Source organism: Lissotriton helveticus, chromosome 5_1 (genome assembly GCF_964261635.1).
Source record: "Lissotriton helveticus chromosome 5_1, aLisHel1.1, whole genome shotgun sequence".
NCBI classification, from domain to species: domain Eukaryota; kingdom Metazoa; phylum Chordata; class Amphibia; order Caudata; family Salamandridae; genus Lissotriton; species Lissotriton helveticus.
In genome coordinates, this window is record NC_136065.1 from 259,883,306 (window position 1) to 259,904,788 (window position 21,483).

General features: G+C 44.7%; 1 protein-coding gene across 2 annotated transcripts in view; it reads left to right on the top strand.

Moving 5' to 3' along the window:
• The first annotated feature begins 2,801 nt into the window (after positions 1–2,801).
• The window catches only part of TPRN (taperin), a 186,548-nt gene continuing 167,866 nt past the window's right edge, over positions 2,802–21,483 (top strand). For both annotated transcript variants that reach the window (XM_078642150.1, XM_078642149.1), the window contains exon 1: positions 2,802–5,422. In XM_078642150.1, the coding sequence (XP_078498276.1) occupies positions 2,942–5,422 (2,481 nt within the window). In that variant the 5' untranslated portion in view covers positions 2,802–2,941. The remainder of the gene's footprint in view (positions 5,423–21,483) is intronic.

The window sequence follows — 21,483 nt, forward strand, 5'->3', positions numbered from 1 at the left end:
TCACACACCCAATTCTGTCTTCAAATACTTCCTTGTACTTTTTAAGAATCGACTCTAAATCATGTGAATCTTCAGACATTTTGCATTCTTCCATAAAAGCAATAGGAACATCCCCAAGAATAATGGGTGTATCGCTACCGGGTTTCAACATGATACCCATCCTACCTAAATCGCGCCAATCAATGATATCTTTACCTTTCTCAACAACATAAACTTTAGTTGTTATCTCTCTTCCAAGTAGTTCTACCAAACCTGTGAAATAACCTATTATGTTGATGTAATGACCTCCTATAGCCTTCGGATTGACATCTGAAATTAAAAGTTTGGTGGGAAAAGAATTATTAGCATAGGTTATTTCATCAACAATGGTTATAGGCGAACCAGAATCCGCCATAACCTCCAATTTAACACCTGCAATAACTGCTTCACCAAGGGGTGCTTTGAATGTAATTTCCGAATCAATTAGATTCACATTAATTACAAGGTTACTGATTTCATCCTCCATATCATCTAAAGCATTAACACTGGTTTGTGAAACATTCCTATTTCTAAAAACAGTTTTACATGCATTTTCAAGATGACCTATTTTTTTACACTTTACACATTTTTTTCCATGTGCAGGACATTTTGGATTATTAGCAAAGTGAGACTTAGACCCACAACGATAACATGACAAATTTTTCTTGGCAGAAGTGGCACCTTTTTCCTTTCTAAATTCTATAGTTTTCATTTTGTCGGTTACCGAACATACAGCCTCCGAATTATCTGTTCCAGATATAACTTTCGTTGACACTGAAGATCTTTCTATTCCGATAGCAATGTCAATTACTTCCGTTAAGGTTGGATTTCTACATGCCAAGAGACGTTCTTGTACCTTTTTCGAGAAACAATGAAATACTAATTGATCTCTTAAATAAATGTCTAACATATCTCCAAAATCACACTTAGCAGCTAAAATACGTAAGTTAGAAACATAGTCTTCTATACTTTCCTCTGGCAACTGTTTCCTTTTGTTAAAACTGTGTCTTCCCACCATAATGTTAGGTTGTTCATGAAATCTCTTTTCTAACCTTTTTACTGCTTCAGTGTAATCATCCCATGGAATGAATTGCCCAGCCGGTGGTTCACTTTCAGGAATGTTATCAAAAATTTCTCTTCCTGCATCACCGAGAAGTCCATATAACACAGCCCTTTTTCTTTCATTTGAATATTCCTTCCCATCTATTGCAATGAGATAACTCTCGAATGACTTATGCCACTGTTCCCACCTAACTGGTGGTTTTCCAGCATTCTGTAGGAAAGGATTAATTTGATAGGGTTGTATTTGATAAGACATTCCCTCAATGACTCTCAATTAACAGTTTGTATTTTAAAGTTTATAATTTAAATTTTTTTTTTTTTTTTTTTTTTTTAAATTAAAATTTTCAAGGCAAATGCTTAGTTATTGTTCCTTTTGACTTCCAATTTGAAAAGAAACTGTAAATACTATCTAATTACTTCAAATCGCCCTTTTTCTTCCTTCCTTCGTGATGAACTGCAAAATTGCTTCCTTCGATGTTTCAAATTGCCATAAAATGGCCGCCGCGTTGGGTCATGTCCTTTGACCTTGCGCGATGACACCAAATACGTAGTGCACTCTGTCACGCTCTGCTCCTCAATGACGCGCTGACATTCAAGACGCGAGTCTCCTCAACAACGCGTAGTAGGCTGACACACGCGCTTCACTGACACGCTGCAATCTCACGCGGTTCCCGGCTTTGGAATTCCGGCTCCGTTTCAAAAAGAGAGGCAGTTAACATCCTTCTGACATCCAAGGTATATAATTTTGGTAAATTATTCTTACCGCAATATTTTCTTGCATGTCCATGGAAGTAGATGCCTCCTTCTTCTTTTGTTTAATTTTCTGCTTCTCGGTGGGTTGACTTTTAAACTCAACTGCCATTCAAAAAATTTTTTTTTTTTTATTTCGGATCCCAATCCATCGTCGCCATATTTATGTTGTAATGAAGGTCAACATAAACAGCAGGAGTGATATTGAAGGATGTTTATTCTCATTAAAAGTTAATATCATTAAAAGTCCCACAAGAAGAGATATAAAGACAAGATGCTGTCGTGTCCAGGTAAAGATCAGAATGACACGACAGCCAACACTCGTAACAGAATGTAGAACACAGAGTATGTCATTATGGAACCTTAGTGTAATTAAAGGTACAGATGCAACAATCTGTTATGTTATACATGTACTCTGAAGTACTTATGTAATGTAACTGGTAATTTGGTAAAGGCTCTGACAACTTCGGATAAAGTTCGCGCTATATAAAACTGCATAAATAAATAAATAAGGGAACTATAAGTACCACATTGCAAAATGAGTGTTCCTTAGTGTTGTTTGAACCAATTTCAATAGCTTTAAAAAAATGAAATACGAGATGGTTTCGTCACTCGTATATTGACGGCGATATACTTTAATGCACTAACTTAAAAGCGGCCCGTTTGTCCATCTTTCTGACCTGCTCATAATACACTTCTATATACAGACTTCCGCTCAAAGATGGCGACCATATTTCTCATTAGGCGGGGTCAGGTCTTGACAGACCTGGATGTGGGCGGGTTAGCACGAAGGGTTCATTGTTTATCAATCAACCAGCGGGCGTGGTTTGTCTCAACAGACATGCTTGATGGGCGGGGTCGCATCAAAGTGGACCGCGGTGGGCGGGATCATTCTGGTATGACGGAAACAAAGTGGGCGGAGAAAGAATGGAAGTTAATATGCTCTGGTCAAGCCGCTGTTTGGGAAGACCCATGTGGGCGTGGTCAGTGTGACGTCGCGCCCAGGGGCGCGTCCCGCACAGGTGAGCACCCGTCCCCGGCCGTCCCTCAGTGACAGCGGGCGGCGTTCGCAGCCGGGTTCGCCGCTTTCCTCCGTCTGTGTAGCGGCACCATGTCTGCGGCGCTGAGCCCAGAGCCGGCCGGAGGTCGGGCCATGCCAGCTTGGAAGCGCACCATCCTGGAGCGGAAGCGGGCTAAGCTGACCGGCACTGTCCGGGAGGCATCCCCCGGCCGCGGGTACCCGGGCGGCCGCAGCAGATCCCCGTCCCGGAACCCTCCCCGGAGCCCGACGGCGGATGCGGAGCCTGGGGTGCTGCAGGAAAGCATCGGCCCCCTTCGCCAGAACCCCTTCATCCTGCTGGAGCACGAGCGGCGCCGGCGGCAGCAGCAGCCGCCCCACCCGGGCTCCCCCACCGCCGGCCCCGCCACCCCCATCCAGCAGCTGCTGGACCTGTACAGCCATGTGCCAGGCATCCGCACCATCCGCGCCGAGAACATCCTCATCATCGAGTCCGACAGCGACTACTTCGGCGGCGGCCGTGCACACCCCAACCCCCTGGAAGAACTGCTGGCCCGGCGGGGCAGCAAGGTGACCGAGATCCGCGCCTCCGAGGTGGTCATTTATGAGCCCCTGAGCCGCAGCCATGAGGACCTGCCTGCATCCGAGCCCCTCGACGAGCCCCCCGGCCGGGTCAGCAGGCTGCGAGCTCGGTTCAACCAGGGCAAGCCCAAGCCCCAGCGCTCCCGCAGCACGGACAGCCTCCTGGACGGAGACCACTACCCCAAGCTCCGAGAGGCTCTGCCAAAGCCTGCCCCCGGCAAGAGGGAGAGCGGGACTGTCGAGGGTGCCTTTCGCTTTGGTGAGGATTTCCAAAACTTTGATGAGAACTCCCAGGGCTACAGTTCCAGGCAGGTCCCGGCAAGGTCCATGTCCACTTCATTCTTAGATCACAGCCCGGGCTTGTCACCCGTCCTAACCCCATCCAGCCCCTTGTCATCTCCAGGCTCTGTTACCTCTTACTCCCCATCATCTCCATTTGAGGCCTGGTCCCCAGAAGTGTTGGAGCCAGACCAGGACGTCGCGGTGTCCCCCAGCATCCCATCATTCAAGGAGAGATTGCAGAACTACACAATGCTTGTCAACCAACCCCAGCCACATTCCAAGCTGAAGGACTTTTCCCAAAAGACAGGGAACAACACATTCACAGTCAATCCACGAACAACATTCAATTCACAAGCCAGCATTCTCAAAAGTGATGAGCGTGTTTCCAAAGTGGGCACAGCTCTTACAAATGGACATGCATCGCGTTCTGAGCTTGAGGCAATACACAAGGAGCCTGTCAATGTTCACGACCTTCTATCCAAGACTAAAAAGGAGCATGTTAGTTTGGGGAGGACTTCAGGGGGTCTTAGGCATGCTCCACCACCGCCCACTTCTAACACACAGGAGCTGTCCACGGGAGCCAAGACATGGAGGCCAAAGTCTGAGATTGATCTGATAAGATCCAAATTTTCTTCCAAACCAAGTGCCATAACGTCGGGAACTGCTGCATTCACCTACAACGAAGAGCCTTCAGCCAGTGCCACTCCAAATCAACAGCACAGGGTATCTTCTTCCACGAGCTCCAACAGCACTTTTGAAATTAAACCAGCCCCTAAGCCAGATCTTGCCAGCATTCCAGATGGCGACATCCAAGCAAAGGCGCTGGCAAACATTAGGATGCAGTCAAAAAACTCATTTGTCTTCATTCCGAAGAAGAGGTCTGAGACGTCCCCGTCTGCTCAGGAGCACCTGAAAGAGAAAAAGTCTTCTGAAAAGCCAAACCAAACTGACGGTGCTACCAACTTTGCCAGTCACCAAAATGAGTTAATGTTTTCACCCCTGGAGAACGGCACCCATTGTGGTGAAGATGAGCTTGATGTTCCAGTCATTTTGACCAAGAAGCGCATTTTTGAAGATGCTGGAGTAACACTCTCGAATGGAAAGTCTTCAGCAGAAGAGACCCCCCTTGTACTCCCCTCTCTCTCCGATTTTGACTGGTCAAGTGGCTTAATAACATCCCCCACAGAGAGCCGCTCATCTGCTTTTCAGCCTGAAGAGGTTGAATATTTCAGTAGCCTTCAGGATGACGAGCCAGAGGAAGATTTGATGGTTCCTGTAACCAGCATCCATGGTGATGAGTTAAGCAAAGCTGAGCTTCCTGTAACGTATATCGATGACATTGTTAGCTTAGAGGACAGAGAGGCCAAATCAGATTCAAAGTCTGACACTTTTCACACTTCCTACCGACCACACAGTGGACCATCTGAAATGCATTTCAAAGGAGGTAATACGTTTACCATAGTGCCCAAGCGAAAGCCAGTGATTTCCCAGTACGAGACCCTAAGTGGGCTTGGCAGGGAGCAGGAGGAAGATGAAGAGGATGATGGTGGCTCAAGAAGCAAGTCCAGTGGTGGTTCTGATGCACCGTACTCTGAACTGGGCATGGTGTTAAAAAAACGATACCCCACTGTGGACGAGATCGAAGTGATTGGCGGTTACATGTCTCTGAAGAAATCCTGTCTGGCCAAGAATGTATCAATCAGAAAAAAGGTAATGCTTGCGAGATTAAGAACACCCTCTAGAACGTATAGACTGTCCTGTGTATTGAACATACGTTCTCTTACCGTACAGTCTGCGATGCATATCTGTTCGTTTTCAGGTAGGCTTGTATTTATATTGTGTCGTGCACACTTGAAACTTGTCTGGGTGCAGGTGCATTTCAGATGTCCGCATTGGATTAACTAAACTATCACATCATAAATTGCAGCGGTTCTTTGAGTATACATGTCTCTATTTCAGCAGGTAAAGTGGTGGTAGGTGCATCCAGTGGTCGTGGCCACTTGGTTGGAATAGCCTATGTGGGGTACAGTATTGCAGTTGATCAAAACAGGGACCATGTTGCAGGCTAGACAAACACCAAGGTCTCTATTATGTGCCACATCTACTGAAGGCGGTGGTCGTCAGTAGCGCACCCTTTCTAATAGCTGTATGCCCATCAGATAGATGTGTTATTACTCTATTTAACCTTTCAAGTATCGTGATTTTTTTTGTCTTTGTTTGAATCTGTTTTGCATTTGTATTTAAATGTTTGTTTTCCCCGGTGCGCACGCCCCTTGTGCTGCGTGCGGAGCTCAGCGTTTCAAGAGAGCCGGCGCCGGTGTTCATGCAGGGCAGCAGATTATGGGCTCATTGCCTTGATGTGGAGTTGCACACATTGTGTAAGACAGGACACAGTTTAACTCCTGATGCTGTAATCTGGGGCTGCGACTGATGCTATTTCGAGTGCCTTGCATTGCCGGGGCACCTGGCCGGCGTGCAGCTTTAAATAATTCCTGAGACATTTCCATTTTAGCCTGACCTTCTGCCAAGTGCTGTGAAAGATTTATACAAGGCCTGCCTGTGAGCCTGAGTGCTGTTCTTTGAAAGAAGGGGTGCATTCACTATGCCGCTTCCGGCCCAGGTTGATTCTCTGATGGACCTCCCCATCAAGAGGCTATACCAGTAACCTAAAGTATGCTAAAATATGACATTTATTACATTCGAAAATATACCGGCATCCCTGCACAAAACACATTAAGAATATGCTTTATTGTGTTTCTTTCATGATCTTCCTATAAGGCATATCAGACCCAGTGCCTGATCACCAAAGATCTCAAACAGCTTAGCAGCCACAACAAGATTAGGTGGAAGTAGCTCTATTTGTATTAAGGGAGTTTTCCTCAGCAAAGACTGTGGTTGTTTGAATGTGTTCTGTGGTGGCTTTAACCACCATGTGATGCCAGTGATCACAGGCTCTGGGTCTTTTATTAATTGGATTTCGAGAAGAAGGGGGGGGGGGCAAGGTGGAATAGTAATATTTTGATTTGTATAGAATTGTCTCCACTTTGTCAGTGCACTTGATAGGCATGTGGAGTGTGCAAGTTTATGTCTAGGTGCCCTTTTAGACTGCCTAGTAGGGTGCCTTGTGTTGGTCAGTCAGGGCCATGATTTGTACGATATTATCAGGTTGTCCACATTAGATTCATTTACCTTCCGTGAATTTAAATAGTTGAAAACCCTAGAGCAATCTCTAGCTTCCCAGAAGAAGGGAATATCTTGGCTAGGGGTGCGATATGGTAACATTTTACAGTAAGGGTATCGTTCTGCGTTTACTTTTCATCAGCCCTTAGCCTGGCACATATAAAATGCCTTTTATCTGTGGATCTAAATCGCAAAAGCACTTCTTGCTAAATATTAGGTAAGTGGGGATACCGCGCTAAAATAATAAAAGATATATGGAGAATCCAACATATGCTCCCTTGCTCGTGACAGATCAGGCCAGGGTCTCGGCCTGATCTGTCTCAGGAAAACCCCTTTAAGAGCTCTCCTCCTTGAAGGTAGCGGCTCGCACTAGCCATGCTGGTGCAAGGAGGGGTCACCCAAGGGTGGATGGCTTTGATCCTTTTAAAATAGGATTTCCTTTATTCTTTCCACTGGACTATCGTTCCGCAAGGAACACTTTTGTTATTTACTGTTCATCCTTACTTTATTTCTCTCCATGCTCCTGTTGTGTGGCCAGGGTTGGCTTTGAGTTTGGGATGCCGTGAAGTGTGAATTGCCTCACTTCGTTTGAGAGAGCAGCAGTGCTTCAGCAACACATCTGAATATGTTACATTGAAGGCATGTGCTTGACATACGGTGGAAGAGAGTAGATCATGTAATCATTTTGGTTTCATAATCAAACCCCAGGCCTTTCCACACGCGATGCCTCTGGAATTGCATTATTTCGATTTTTTTTATATGAAATATGTTATTGGACCTTCTTATGTGTAGAATTTTATAGAGCTTGCATTTGTAGTTGAGTGGAGGGATGGAAAGTATTGGCGCTGACCTGCACCTGGACATTTACTGGATTGTTGTTTACTGCTCAACAAGCACTTTTCACAGTGCCTCCATAAAAATCATGTTCACCAAGCAGCTAAGTTTTATATAAAGACCCTTTCGTAGCCAATGTTGGTGCTTACCAATAAAGTAACCAATGGAAGGCCTTCTCGATCGGGCCTTTGTGTGCCACATTCTGCATATAAATACTGTTGGGGTGATGAGCTTTGCAAACATGGTGTCCGCATTACTATGTTCCAGTCTGTGCCCACATGGCCTCGTCAATGTAACACATTGCGGGTGTTAAAATCCTGTTCATTCATTTATTTTTTTGATTTAGATCGAGTTCATATAAGATTGGACCATGTACCAATCACAAACTTTACGTTTAAAAAGATTAATGTGAACTTTCGCTAAACATAATTCCAAGCCTTTATCTGAGTAATTTGTGGCATGTTACTCTTGCTGGGAATTTCAGAAATTCTTGCTAAAACTGGAAGATGTTCCTGTTTGGAGAGTGAGGTTAGGTTACCCAGGGACAAGGTTGCTTCTGAAGAATTTGGTGCCCAGTGAAAGGTCAGGATTTTTTGTTTGAAAAGAATGCAAGAGGACGGAGGTCAACACACTTCTGAGCCTGCTCTGTATCGGTGTCTGCTTGCTTGGAACACCCATGTGCAAATCAATAAGTACACAGAAGCAGCATGCCAGGAGTGGCACACTCAAACAGTGATACCCGCCCTGCAATGTTTAACAATGCAAACCACATGGGTTTAATCCCAAAACGCTTCCGCCTAGGCTGCCAGGCAAGGTTGGGCTTCGCCCAATGTGGAGGTTGGCTGCTGCTGATCACAAACGGTGGCATCGTCTTGTGAGCCAAGTTATTCATAGAAACCCGTTCTGGGCTCCAGGAGTAGCCAAGAACGATTACATGAGTTCTCGTAGATAGGTTTTAGTTTATTTCAGGGATGCACCCGCTAATAAAAAATTGGGGCATGCTCTTCTGAGCCAAGTAATTCATAGAAGCCTGTTGCGGTTTCCAGGCTGGCCAAGAACAATTAAATGACTTCTTGTTGACAGAGGCTTCATGTATGCCGGCGGAGCCCAACGTGCATCCAGAATTGTTGCACATTGGTCATACGAAAGAATTCAAATTCCCACAGAAAGAGGGTCTTCCTGGCTCTGCCTGCATTAAAAAAATGTTTAGCTGACGTCTAATGCTTGTCTCGGTGTTTTCTTCAAAGCCTTCAATGTAAACCTAATTTCAGCAAAGGAAAAAAACTGTCTTTTGTTATTTCTTTTAACTATTGATATCAAAGCTGTGTTATTTCGCACTGTGCACCTGAAGCATCTGGATACCAATTGATGTATGCAGTATACATGCTGTATACTTGTAAAGGGTTTTAATATTTACAATCCCTTGTTTATACGATGATCCCTGTCAACATTATCTCTTTATCAACAGTCACCTGGTTATGCTTTCTTACAAAGTGGGGTGACCGATTTAGGTCCAGGAAAGCCACGTCCATGCCACATTTTCAGAACGTAAAATTAACATAACTGCACATGTACTGACTATTAATGGTCATCATTTACGTCTTTGGTAGTTATCCTGAAAATCTGGCGTGAATCCAGCCGACGTGTCCCACTTTGGACGCTCCAGTTGTACAATTACCAGTGCACAATGATTCTTTTTTGCACGCCTGGACTCCTGTAAATATTTTCTTGTGTACACAGCTCCTTGCATGCACTTATGATGGGTTGTTTTCCGGAGTTGACTTGCTTCATATTTCGTGTCTGCCTTGTGGGTCTTGTCAAACTAGATGTTTGATCTGTTAGTAGGTTGTGAGTATCTCCGCAAGATACGATAAATGTTTCCTGTCCAACAGTGGAGGACGCACCCATAATCTGTGAATGTATTCAAGACTTGAGCACGTCACACTCTTATGGAATGCTGACGTGATCAGGAGTTTTCAGTCTGGGATTGGTGCTGCAATCTGATTGACACCATCTCGTGGCACGCCTACACCAGGCCACGTGTCCATTCCAATTTAGTGAGATTTGAATTTGGAATTAAAAAAAAGAAAATCACCTTCTTGTTGGTTGAAAGCAATCCAAGCCTTACTTTTAGCCAAATGTAAGTTATGAAACATGTGCTGTCAGTGTGGCTCCAGCCAGATACTTGTATTTAAGAGAGGGTGCATCTCATAGAGGGGAGATCACAGCTGGGCCAGGGTCAGTCATTGAAATACTGGTGTACGCTAGAGGATGCTGGGTTAAATGATAGGCTTCGAGGCCGTGAGTTAGGGTCCATCACTGAAATTGGAGTGCTCACTAAAGGATACTTAGTGAGGTGACCGATGCACAGCGTGAGCTACGGCCAGTCACTGAAATCTCATTGCTCACTAAAAAAATGCTTACTGTTGTACATGGGGCCTCAGTGCGGTTACTTTGTGGATGATTAAGTAACAGTTAATCCGGGTGAACCAGCTTCCATTTACTGCCTTCGGTACGAAACTCACCACAAATACTCTCTAATTGTGATTCTTAGACCTGTACTGTAGCAACGTAAAAATATAGTTGGGTTATGAATTATTTTATTTATAGGTTTTATATAGTGGTAGTTAGACCAGAAGGTAACAGAGCGCTTTACATATAATGCGAGGTCATTTGATTTTAGTACAAGCAGAAATGAATGAATCCTCTTCTGTTTATTAAATTACAGTATATTATTCTCATATGTCCTGCTTCGAGAAGATCCAGTCTCTCCTGCTTGCAGTTGATGTTTCACTAATATATACATTACTCATCGCTCCTCGTTTCATACAACACACACCTGGCTGGCACTTACTTTTTCAGTTTGAAGCAAAACACAGAAATGTTTATCTTTGCTAACCGTAAAGAGCCTTTTATTGAAACTAGTACTACTGTAACTTGGCTTCCCAGTCTTTCACTTCTGCTTATCTGACCCGTGCTGCGCTTTGGCAGACAAGTTCATTTATCCTTGCACATTTCACATCCTGCACAGTTGAAAATCAGTACAACCCCCTGCTTGCATCTCTGTTTTGCCACTGCTCCCTTATATTGGAGTTATTTATGAGTGTCAGACTCCGCTGTTATTGGACCTGAGTAGGATGATCTCGACCTGTTGGTGATGCACTATCATCAATCTCATATCCAGGTGGACATCATGGGATTTTTGAACTTACTATTATAGGCCTCTTTGACATTTTTTGTAAGGCTGGCGTTCGTTTGTGTTATGTTATGTACACTGTGGAAATGTTTTGCTTTTTCACATAACGTGAAATTTCATATTATTACATTGACCTGAAATGATTTGTTCAAGTAGAAAAGCACTTGGTAAAAGATTCCCCTCCCTCCCCCTTCGTGTGAGATATTCTCTCTTCAAACAAGTCTCCAGCTGCGATCTCGCATGACTTTTTGTGCAAGGCTTACTACACTTATCGAGAAAAGTTTCTCAAGAAACTAATAAAATGTATGTTGCGTAACTGTGGGAAAATTGTGTTATTTGTGAAAAATTGCAAATGACCTATTGTTGCCAATTCTTTAAAATATACATACAATGAGATTTAACTCTGCCCAGAGGAGTATTACTCTCTCACTTCAGGTTATTAGCTTTTTGGTGTCTCCTTCCACCTCCTATGGTGCACTTCCATTGGAATACATGAGGACTATTTTACATCTGAAGAATAGACTTGATCTCACTATTTGTCACACCAATTTTTTTATCTTCTGTGTGCATTTTATACAGAAAAAAGCATTCATTGCAACTTTTCCGCCCCAGATGTTAGCAAAACCAACAGGTTTGTCTTTGCAACACATTCATAAAAGATTTGTGAGTGCCTAACTTTACAAGCCAGACTTGACTGGCTTTGCTAGTGTGTGTTTTGTTTTTATAAAGTCTTTCTTCTGTCCTAGGGAACGAATTCCCTTGACGTTTCTTTTTCTTTCTTCTGACATTTCCTTCCCCAGCCCCATCCTAGGTTGTGCATGTCGAACCTTGTAGTGCCTCCCACTTGGAAGGTGAGGCAGGACCTCCACAGTTAAAGGTTCTTGCAAGGTCCTTCTGCATAGCAGTCATCGATAGGGGCCCCTAATGTGTACCAGTCATTGATAGGGGCCCTCAATGAGGGGCCTGGCTGGAATATCCCTGCTGACTTAAGTAATGGGGACAGAGGCCTCTATGAGGGTGTATGCTGAGAGAGCGTCTACACTTGGGTGGGTCGTTGATTATTCCTTTCTTGATTGCCATTTTTAGATGCATGCGTGAACATTTATTCCCACCAGGACACTGGTCCGGGCTACCACTCTGGCCACATTGGTATGTCCAGAAGACCAGCCACAGGGAAGGCACAGGTCAAGCCCAGCTGGAGAGTAGGGACGTCTAGGAGCATAAGAGGCTCTCTCTAGCCAGAGTCCATGTGGTTAATATACATATGTAATGCGGTGGCCAGCAAAGACATGTAACTCCTAAAGTATGCTGCCTGCCGTGCACAGGCCAGGGGGCCTGCTGGCTGCGCCTCTCCATACTTCAGGAAGCGTAACTTGTTTGTGGGGCTTAGTGTTTCAAAGTGCTCTGAAGTAGCGTGCTAGCGCTATGGGGGGCACTCCTAGACATAAGCAATGGTTCCAGAAGTGCTTGTGGCTTCCGGTCATTTAATGTAGCCCTCTTCCTGTTGATTCCCTGCTTTTACTGCCTTGCTCCTGCGTGTGTTCACTCTGTGCTCTCGTGAGAGGGTGTCCAGATTAGGACTTGAGGAAACCCGGGGTGTGCAGACATCTCATTGCCTCCGCGTGCGTCGAGAGATGCCTCGCGGCACTAGTCTACCTCCAGTTATTCAGTGCTGCGGTATCCAAACTCGATGTCATGTGGGATGATGTGCTTTTTTTAAATCCAGAATTAATTTTAAAATCCAAAATTAATAAACGAATACCAACTGTGAAGACTCAGAATACAGCAATTACCGTGCCACATGCAGGGTGACCGTGGATGCCGCGCTCGTGAAGGGATCTCACGTGGCTGGAAACGATGCGTCGTCCTTTGGCTGAGTGTTCATTGCACGTGGGACTCTGAATCGTTGGTTTCCGGCTCCGTGGCTGGACTTGTTTGGGATTGTTTTGTTCTTGCAGCAGGCTCGCTCCGAAGCCAAGCACCGAGATTATGAACGAGCATTTTCGTTGCAACTTGATGTGTGTACGTTTGTCTATTGACACATCTTTTTCAATTGGATTTACCATGTGTTTTAGTTTGTTTTAAAGTGCCACCAGTGTGGTATTTGTGTGTATGTTTTTTTTAATTGCTGTTACTGTGCTTGTGTCTCTTTTCCTCCTTTCTCGTTTGTTATGTTTCTGTTCTCACTCTGTCTGGGGTCCACATATTTATACGGTGAAACCGTCGCCGAAAAGAGGCTACAGCCACGGTTGCTGTTTCATTGGTGTCCAGGGTGTTTCTGCGGTCAAACGGCCTCTTTTGTTGTTCTCCTCGCTCTCACCTAAGTTTGTAACACACAGGTGTGAAGATAGCAGCACCTTCTTCCAGCGGGGGTGGCTGGAGTAAAGTCAGGCTCAATGCAGAACAAACACCAAGGCAGGGCTGGAGACCAAGCAGCGCGCATGGACTTCTGGGCGTGCTCGGGACCAAGATGACTAGAGGGGCCCAGTGGCCCAGATTTGCAGTTTTTTCCGATTCATTTGCACATATTTTGAAGGGACATTTTCAGCACATTGTTGGCAACGCACCTTGCCTCGGACTGAAGAGCCTATGACAATTGTTTTGAACTGTGTGAGATTTATAGCTAACCTGCGCCTTTTTTAAAAAAAAATTCCACTGTATGACATGTACAACCTTCAGGATACAATTGCGCTGTGCTTCTACCTTTTTTCTATACACCTATTCCTATGGTTTAACATTATTAAATAGTGCGCCAGAATAAATTGCCACTTTAGCTGTAGCAAAGATGAACTGCCAGGTTTATTAAAAGGAGTGTTGAGCATCATTGCCATGGTGGCAGGTCTTGTGCCAACTAATGTGTTTTGTGCAGCACACGCTGGACACTTGGCAGCACTGAGACTGTAAGTTTGTGAGGTTCAACCACCTTCTTTGAGGGGTGGTTGGGACTTAACGTTTCTTTGACGTATTAATGTTCCAGGTTTCGTGGCTCTGTCCTCTGGCAATCCTGGAGGGGCGAAGGTCATTACAGAGTTTCTAGACAGCTAAGGCAAGGCTTCCTTGAATAGGCCAGCAGTTTGATTTTTGCACTCCAATGCCTTTCCCTCCATCTTTCTTCATTTTGAAGCATGAGGGTTGTGATCAGATTTGAGCTTCCTAATGGGATAGATAGTATGGTTGGAGTGAAGTACAGATGTATTTTTTTTAACTTCATTTTGGTGCCCTTTAAAAGTCTGTTTGATTTGAGCAGATTTTATCCAATTGAGGCAAATCTGATCGCCCGCTTTTGGATTCTCTAGAGTTGGCGTCAAATTTTTGTGAGCTCCGGCATTGACTACATTGCAGTAGTCTAGTTTTGATAGAATGAAAATCCCTTTTAACTTGCTTTTCTTGCAGTAAAGGAGAACCTTGATAAGCATCATGAGTTGCAGTTTGGTGACTTATATGACCATTCAAATGTCTAACAAGAAAAGTCGTGTCAAATCGGGTGTCTGTGTTTCATTATCCTAGAATGCGAACTGCAGTGTGTCCAAGCTCCTAAGGCCTTCACAGGTAAGCGTTAAGCTGAAGCTGGTCATGATCAGTTACTTGGGACCTGTTGAGGTCTAAGCAGCTCCCACTTATCCATACGTTGTTTCTGTGACACCCCTTGATGTTGCTTTGATAATTTGTGTTTTCTGATTTGTAGTTTAGTCCTCATACGTTTGGAACTGCACAATTAGGTGTTCCCGGGGTCTCGAGCAGACATTGAAAAGCAGTGAGGATAATGAAGACTTCGGCTGGTCACTAGAGGGGACATGTTTTACTGATGAGTGTCACATTCTAACTTGCTGGCAGCAGCAGGTGTGAAATTAATGCATCTATTGCTCGTAATAAAGCGTCTTGTATCAAGGATGTTAATCTAGAGCAGGGGTACTCATAGTACGGCCCGCGGGCCGCTGGCGGCCCGGCAAGCCTTCCCCGGCGGCCCGCGGACCTTTCAGACATCGTACCCGAGTTTTTTTTTTTTTTGGTTTTATTTTAAATGCTGTCTGCAACCTGAGCTGACTCCGAGACTCTGCTGCCTGTGGGGGCCGGGCGATTTCCACTGTAGTCAGAGGGGCGCTGAGAGGTGAAAATGGCCTCATTAACATGCTAATGGTCTTTTAAAGACCTCTGAAATGATTGGGTGCGGCTGTGTGCGCGCGCCTGGAAGCTGTCACAGCCCGGGAAAGGGGGGGGGGGGAAGGGCACACAGGCAGGGTACTTGCCCAAGCCCAATATTTACTGCCGAGACCCCCTCCCACCCCTGGGCTCTTGCTCGCAGTTAATGGCCCTTCTGGTAGAGCCCGCAGCCCTGCTCTGCTCGCCATCAGGACCAATCATCTCCACCGCAGCCCACGTGTGGCTATCGATGGCTTCTCTTGCCCCGGGGTCCCGCTTTGATATGCTAATCCGCCTGAGTCCAAAACTCTGCAGAGATCATATTAATGTTGCTCATACCGAGCCCGGCCTCCCCGCAGCTGCATATGCACAGATCCAATTTCAAAAGAAATTAACGAGGGCGGATTCTCTGCTTTTAATGAGTTGAAAGTATGTTTGGTAGTATGTTTCCCTGTAAAGCGCTTCAGCCGCAAAATCTCAAAGCGCTGTATTGGTAGTTGGTGTTATGTAATTCTATCGCTTGTCGACTTCTTATTGGCCCCAGAGAGATGAAAGGTCGAGGGGGTGCGCCAGAACTGGAACCGGTGGTTTGCAGGCTGCCCACAAGCCCTTGCAGCATGTGCATTATTCCACTGAGCAGATTTACATGGTTCCTTTACATTCGAAGAAAGTGTAAACTGCCTTTAACTAATAGTCGGGGCGTTTAATAATACTCCCTTGTTATTCTGCATGAAAACTCTGCCCCTTTGGAGCTGCCACGTCTAAATATTTGGATGAAAAGATAACACGCTGACACTTGGCCCCTGTCGTTTGTGATGTGAAGTCTGGATGGCAAACTCAGAGAAGTTACGGTTTGGCTGCATTTGTGATCACGCAGCCGTCCTGCCCCAGGCATCTTTCGATGCTTAAACAGCGCCGTCGCCCCTGGGCCAGGAAGAGAGGCCACGACAGCCACGAGAGCGCCTCTCCCATCGCCCTGGGCAACGTAAAATACAAACCACTTTCTCTGAAAAACATTCTTTTTCTACTGTTGGGGGTGGGCAGAGGGAGTTCAGTGGAATTAATACAATCTGATATCGTTTGGGTTTTAAGAGATCTCAGGCTTGTCAGATCGCTTCGAGGTGAATGGCATTGGACTGGCAGGCGCTCTTGTCTCGGGCTATAAACATTGGCGGCGTGGATGTAATTACCGCCAGTATCTCTGGAAATCTCGGGCTCGCCGCCCAGCGAGATGCGCTGAGGCCCAGCTCTTGTTTACATTGTTAGTATGAACTGTCACTTTAAATGGGCTCACCTGCGACATAAAGCAAAAAATAGCCATGTGGTGTCATTGGAAAAGAACCACACCCTTTATGTTATGCAGATTTGTAGAGCGCACTATTACCCAGAAGGGTATCCTGGTGCTGAGCAGGTGTGAATGTAGCCAAATCTAGGACCTATTCGAAAAGCCACGTCTTCGTCTTCTTGTGGAATGCAGCCAGGAGGAGGCTCTTAGGTGTAGTGGCAGGTCTTTCCACGCTTTAGGAGCAATGTAGTATACGTGAGGGAAGGGGAGTGAGGGAGGGAGAGAGGGAAGGGGAGGGAGTGAGGGGAAGGGAAGGGGAGTGAGGGAGGGAAAGGGGGAATAGGGGGAAGGGGAGTGAGGGGAAGGGAATGGGTGTGAATGTGAGTGAGGGAAGGAGAGGGAAGGAGGAGGGAGGGAGAGGGAGGGAGAAGGAAGGAGAGGGAGGGAGAGGGAAGGAGAGGGAGGGAGAGGGAAGGAGAGGGAGGGAGAGGGAAGGAGAGAGGGAGACAGTCAGAATGAGGGAGAGATAGGGAGAGAGAGGTAGTGAGAGGGAGTGAGACAGTCAGAGTGAGTGAGACAGAGGGAGACTGGGGAGGGAGAGAGGGAGATAGAGGGAGACAGAGAGAGAGAGAGAGAGAGAGAGAGAGAGAGAGAGAGAGAAAGAGAGAAAGAGAGAGAGGTGTATATGCCTGGTATGGTAGCTCAGTGGATGAAGGCGTCTGCTGCAGGGACCTGTGTTCAACCTCATGGTCGCAGTTTTTTTGTTGTTGCTCTAGGCCCGCCCCCTCCCCCACTGACCCCGCCCCCACCGGTGCGGCCCTCGGACACAAACCACACTGTAAATTTGGCCCCCAAGAGAAAGTTTGTGAGTACCCATGATCTAGAGTATTATGACAAAGGTTGTTCTGATGGGCTCACAATGTCTTGCATTGGGGACTCATGAAGGAAGGTCTGTGGTCTGGGACCTGTGTTGGATGCATTCCACTGGAACTGTTTTTGCCCCTTCCCTATCATATTCTGGAAAAGGCCGATGATGTTGCTCTTCACAAAATGCCTCGCGTATAAAAGTCAACACCTTCTGCTGACTACCTGTCTGGGTACCTTAAGAATATGACTGCCATGTACCTGTCCACTGCACGTGCCACTTTCTGGCCCCTATGCCCTTCATGCTGCCTTCTGTACATCTTTGTATGCTCTCCATTTTTGGGAAATGTGACATTCATGACCCCTGTGTCGATGACATGCCCTCTGACACTACTCATACATACAGATCAGTGGGGAGCCATTATCAACTAGATACATTTTAATTAAATCACGCACTTTCTTTTAAAATCTTTTTTCAAAAAACAAGTAAAAAGGCTGTGTATATACGTTTCCTTTCAATATATCTGTTTATTGCGTTACTGATATAGTGGATAGTAGCCTAGCGCTGGGCTGTTCACATCTGTAACCCATAATTTAATCAAACTCTCTCTCCCTTCTCCTTCCCATGCATCACCCATTCTCCTGAATGCTAACATACCAATCTTTTTGCTATGCTTCCTGCCATATGCTCCTTCTGATGCAGATGGCTTAATATCTTGCCTGTGCCACCTGCGGTCAATTACGTGACTGGCCTAATTGCTGCTCCTTCCAATTGTTTTTGTTTCCTTCTCCTTGCCTCCTCTTCTTGTAATGGATTGTTTATGACTAAGCTTCTGTTGATGTAGACTCTCCTTCGCATGCAACAGTCCCAGCATGCATTTGCACCCTCTTAGATGGATGGCTGAACGACTTGCATTGCTTCTCTATGCTCAGATATATTGGTAGCGGAGCTGCTTGCACTTCCTGCACTGCCCATGAGTGCACCTGATTTCTCCTGCTAGTTTTTCTCTAATTTGATCCCATTCTGTCTCCTTCAATCTATTGACATACCCACCCCTAGGATCTCATGACATCCTGCCAAGCCTGGCCCATCCTGCCACCCATGGAATCTGCACTATCAAGCACTGGTGCTTTGACTGCTTACGTTTTCACCCTTGGAAACCTCTGATAGGGTGCACTCCGCCCTTTTCTTTGTTGAGTCAGTGCCCGATGATATTGTCAACACACAGGTCAATTCTTCAACTTGCTGATTTCCTAATGTTGGCACTGCCACCCCATGAAAGTTAACTTCCCTAATGGTCACGTCTGTCTCCCCAACCCATCGTAGATGCCCTAGACTTCTACAATCCCTCTTTCAGGATACAGTCGAGAGATGTGGACTAGATCGTACATCATAGAAAACAAACGGTTTCTCTGAAGATCTAAGCGCCTCAGCCTCCACCCTCTCTTTCCTGACGAATAACATCCCAGAATCAATCAACCCCGGGTGGATGTGGGGGGAAATGTTTTTGCTGAGAAATATCCATGGAATAATATAATGTGAAAGCAGTGTAACCTGAAGTGTGGTTTTTGCCAGACAAAATCAGACTCTCTCAAATATGCTTATTAACTGCGCTGCAGACTATACAAGTGCTGGTCCAGAGCTCTCCTTTGTTAAGCAGCGAGAACGGTTGAACGACTGAAAGAGAGATGCAACAAACATCCCTCTGTCTGTCTCGGAAGGAAGTAGCCAATTTGTCAAAGTTGATGGATTGCTTTACTTTTGGGCTTCCTCCATTTTCTGTATTGCAGTTGTTGCTCATGTGTTATTCCCATTACGTCGTTCCCCTGAATTCTCCTTTGGTTGTACACAGCGGTCGTGCTCTTGCTTTTGAAAGACCTTTTCATCCCTTTGGTCCTGTCTGTTCTGCCTAGTAAGATTGCCTGGTGATTTCGTTAATAGATTTTTGTCTCCATTAGTTTTAATATCTAACAAGGTATCTTGTGTGTGAACTGTTTACATCCAAAAGAAGGTCTTATGTGATCAGAAGAAAGATACTGAAAAATGAACACAGGAAGTCTCCCCAGAGAAATGGGAATATTTTTTAGCTGAATAGATATACAGAACTGTGTGTGATCAATAGATCAAAGGTTAAAGAAACAAGTTTTATTAAGTTGGGTGATAAGATTTATTCAAGAGTTTTGTTGTGCACTATCTTGTTGCCTCACAGAATCTTCAGAGTGATAGGTTACCCCTGCTCTGGGTGTATGTGGGAGTATTTCACAAACTGTTCAACAACCTGTAAATGTAAGTTTACCTTGGTTGGTTCCGTTTCTTGTGTAGTAAATTTCTACAAGTCTATCATGACACTCTAGCATAGCCAGTGTTTGTGTTTGGGTTATGCATTTTGAATGGAAGGGCTCACCCCGATATGGTTGGGTGCCCTATGTGTGGCAGGATCATGGGAAAAAAAAAACTTTTTCAAGAATTTGAGAGCTGTGATGCGGTTCTTAGATAATCATGGTTGCGAGTTCGTTATAAGTTATTACGATTTCTGTTATCCTATCTGTATACAATTGTCTAAAAGTAATTTTCAAAACATGCTCGGAATTACTGAAATGTGAACACTTTCAAAATTAGCTTGTCTCTTCCTACCCACTGCTTCTCTTATGTGAATGCAGTGGGAGTGCAGATTAAAATACAAAAAAAAGTAAATCCTCCTGAATCGTGGCATTGCATATTATGGGTGGCTTTCCAAAAGGTTTTAAAAACAGTCAGTAGAAGTCTTGAGCTTAGCAGTACATTAAAAACAAGTGACAAAATTGATAGGGCATGCTGATTGTTAACTTTATGCTCCTAAAATAATCCATCCAAGAATCAGGGACTTAATAATGCTGGACTTTGTACACTTCAGTGGCACACCAGAGCTAGGCACTATGATTTCCGCAGTCAGCTGTGTCATTTCAAATTTACTCTTCTACATCTTATATTGAAGCCTGAATTCTTTTTTTGGTTTTGTGTAGAAGTTTTCTAAAATTCCTTGAAGCTTTAAAATGATGGTTTTTTTTCTTCAGACAAGCTCCACACCTTGTTATCACGTGGAGTGCTGACGGTGGCCTTATTACTGTCTCAACTGCCTTGGTCTTTGTACCCTAGACATCCGGGTTATGTGCACTGGTTGCTATAGGGAAGATGCTGCGGTGTTTGTGGTATCTGCTAATTTGTGCGCTTCTTTGTCTATAAATAACCACATCAGGTATGAAGAAGGAAGTGGAAACTGATTATACTGAGAAAATATGCTTAAGCACTGTAAAACAGTTACTAAGTTACTAAGTTTTGACCCTTTGGAATTTGTTTTTAAATGTTAAACTGAATGCGTGTTTTTACGGCCCACAGTGAAGGCTGGCTTGTCTTCTAGAGTAAAAATCTGAGCAAGTGTTGATTTTCTTTCGAGCATAGGGTCCTTTTCGTACACAAGCCATTTTTGTGTGAAAGAAGCTTATTATTGCTTGTTTATGAAGGCCCCCGTTTATAATTTAAGAGGTGAATTAAATGCTCTTCAACCATTCTATCTCACCATGATTGAGAATTTACAATTCCTCAATGATGTACCTACAAATTGAGGCATTCGTAGAGTTTTCTAGTTTTTGGAGCGTTTATATATATATATATTTTTTTCTTTGTAGAAGCACAGCTCACAGGGTGAGAGGACAAAGATGCCCTAGAAAAGCCAGCACTCCTCATACGGCGATTAACTACTTTACAGCCTTAGTGTACATGGGCCGCCATATAGAAGTTGTAATGTTATTTTTAAAGTCTTCTGGTCCAGCATACTGCGGGCAGCAATTCGTTTTCATTATACCTTCGACATAAGACACTTTGCTGGGATATTATTTTTTTTTATAGGCGTGATTTAAAAAAAAAAAAAACTTTGTATAACCAAATGCAAATAAAGTTTTGCACAGTAAAAACATACAAATCTTTTTGTGCTGGAGAATTATACTTTATCTCTGTCACGCATCCCCACCCCAACTTCCCCCACTGTTAGTTTCTCTTACAAGAATCTGGTTCAAGATCTTTTCATTTCTTAAACTTGAGGTACTTTGGATAAGCTATTTTCTTTAAAAGAAAAAAAAAATCATTAACTGAGGCCATTGTGCTGTATGTGGCTGTACTAAGTTTTAATTCCATGATCTGCAGGTAGATGCACCGCGCCTTCTCGTGTTTGGCGCACGTTGAATCTAGAATATTCTTTAGACCTCTTCCTAGCCACTGATCTAAAGGGTCTTTTA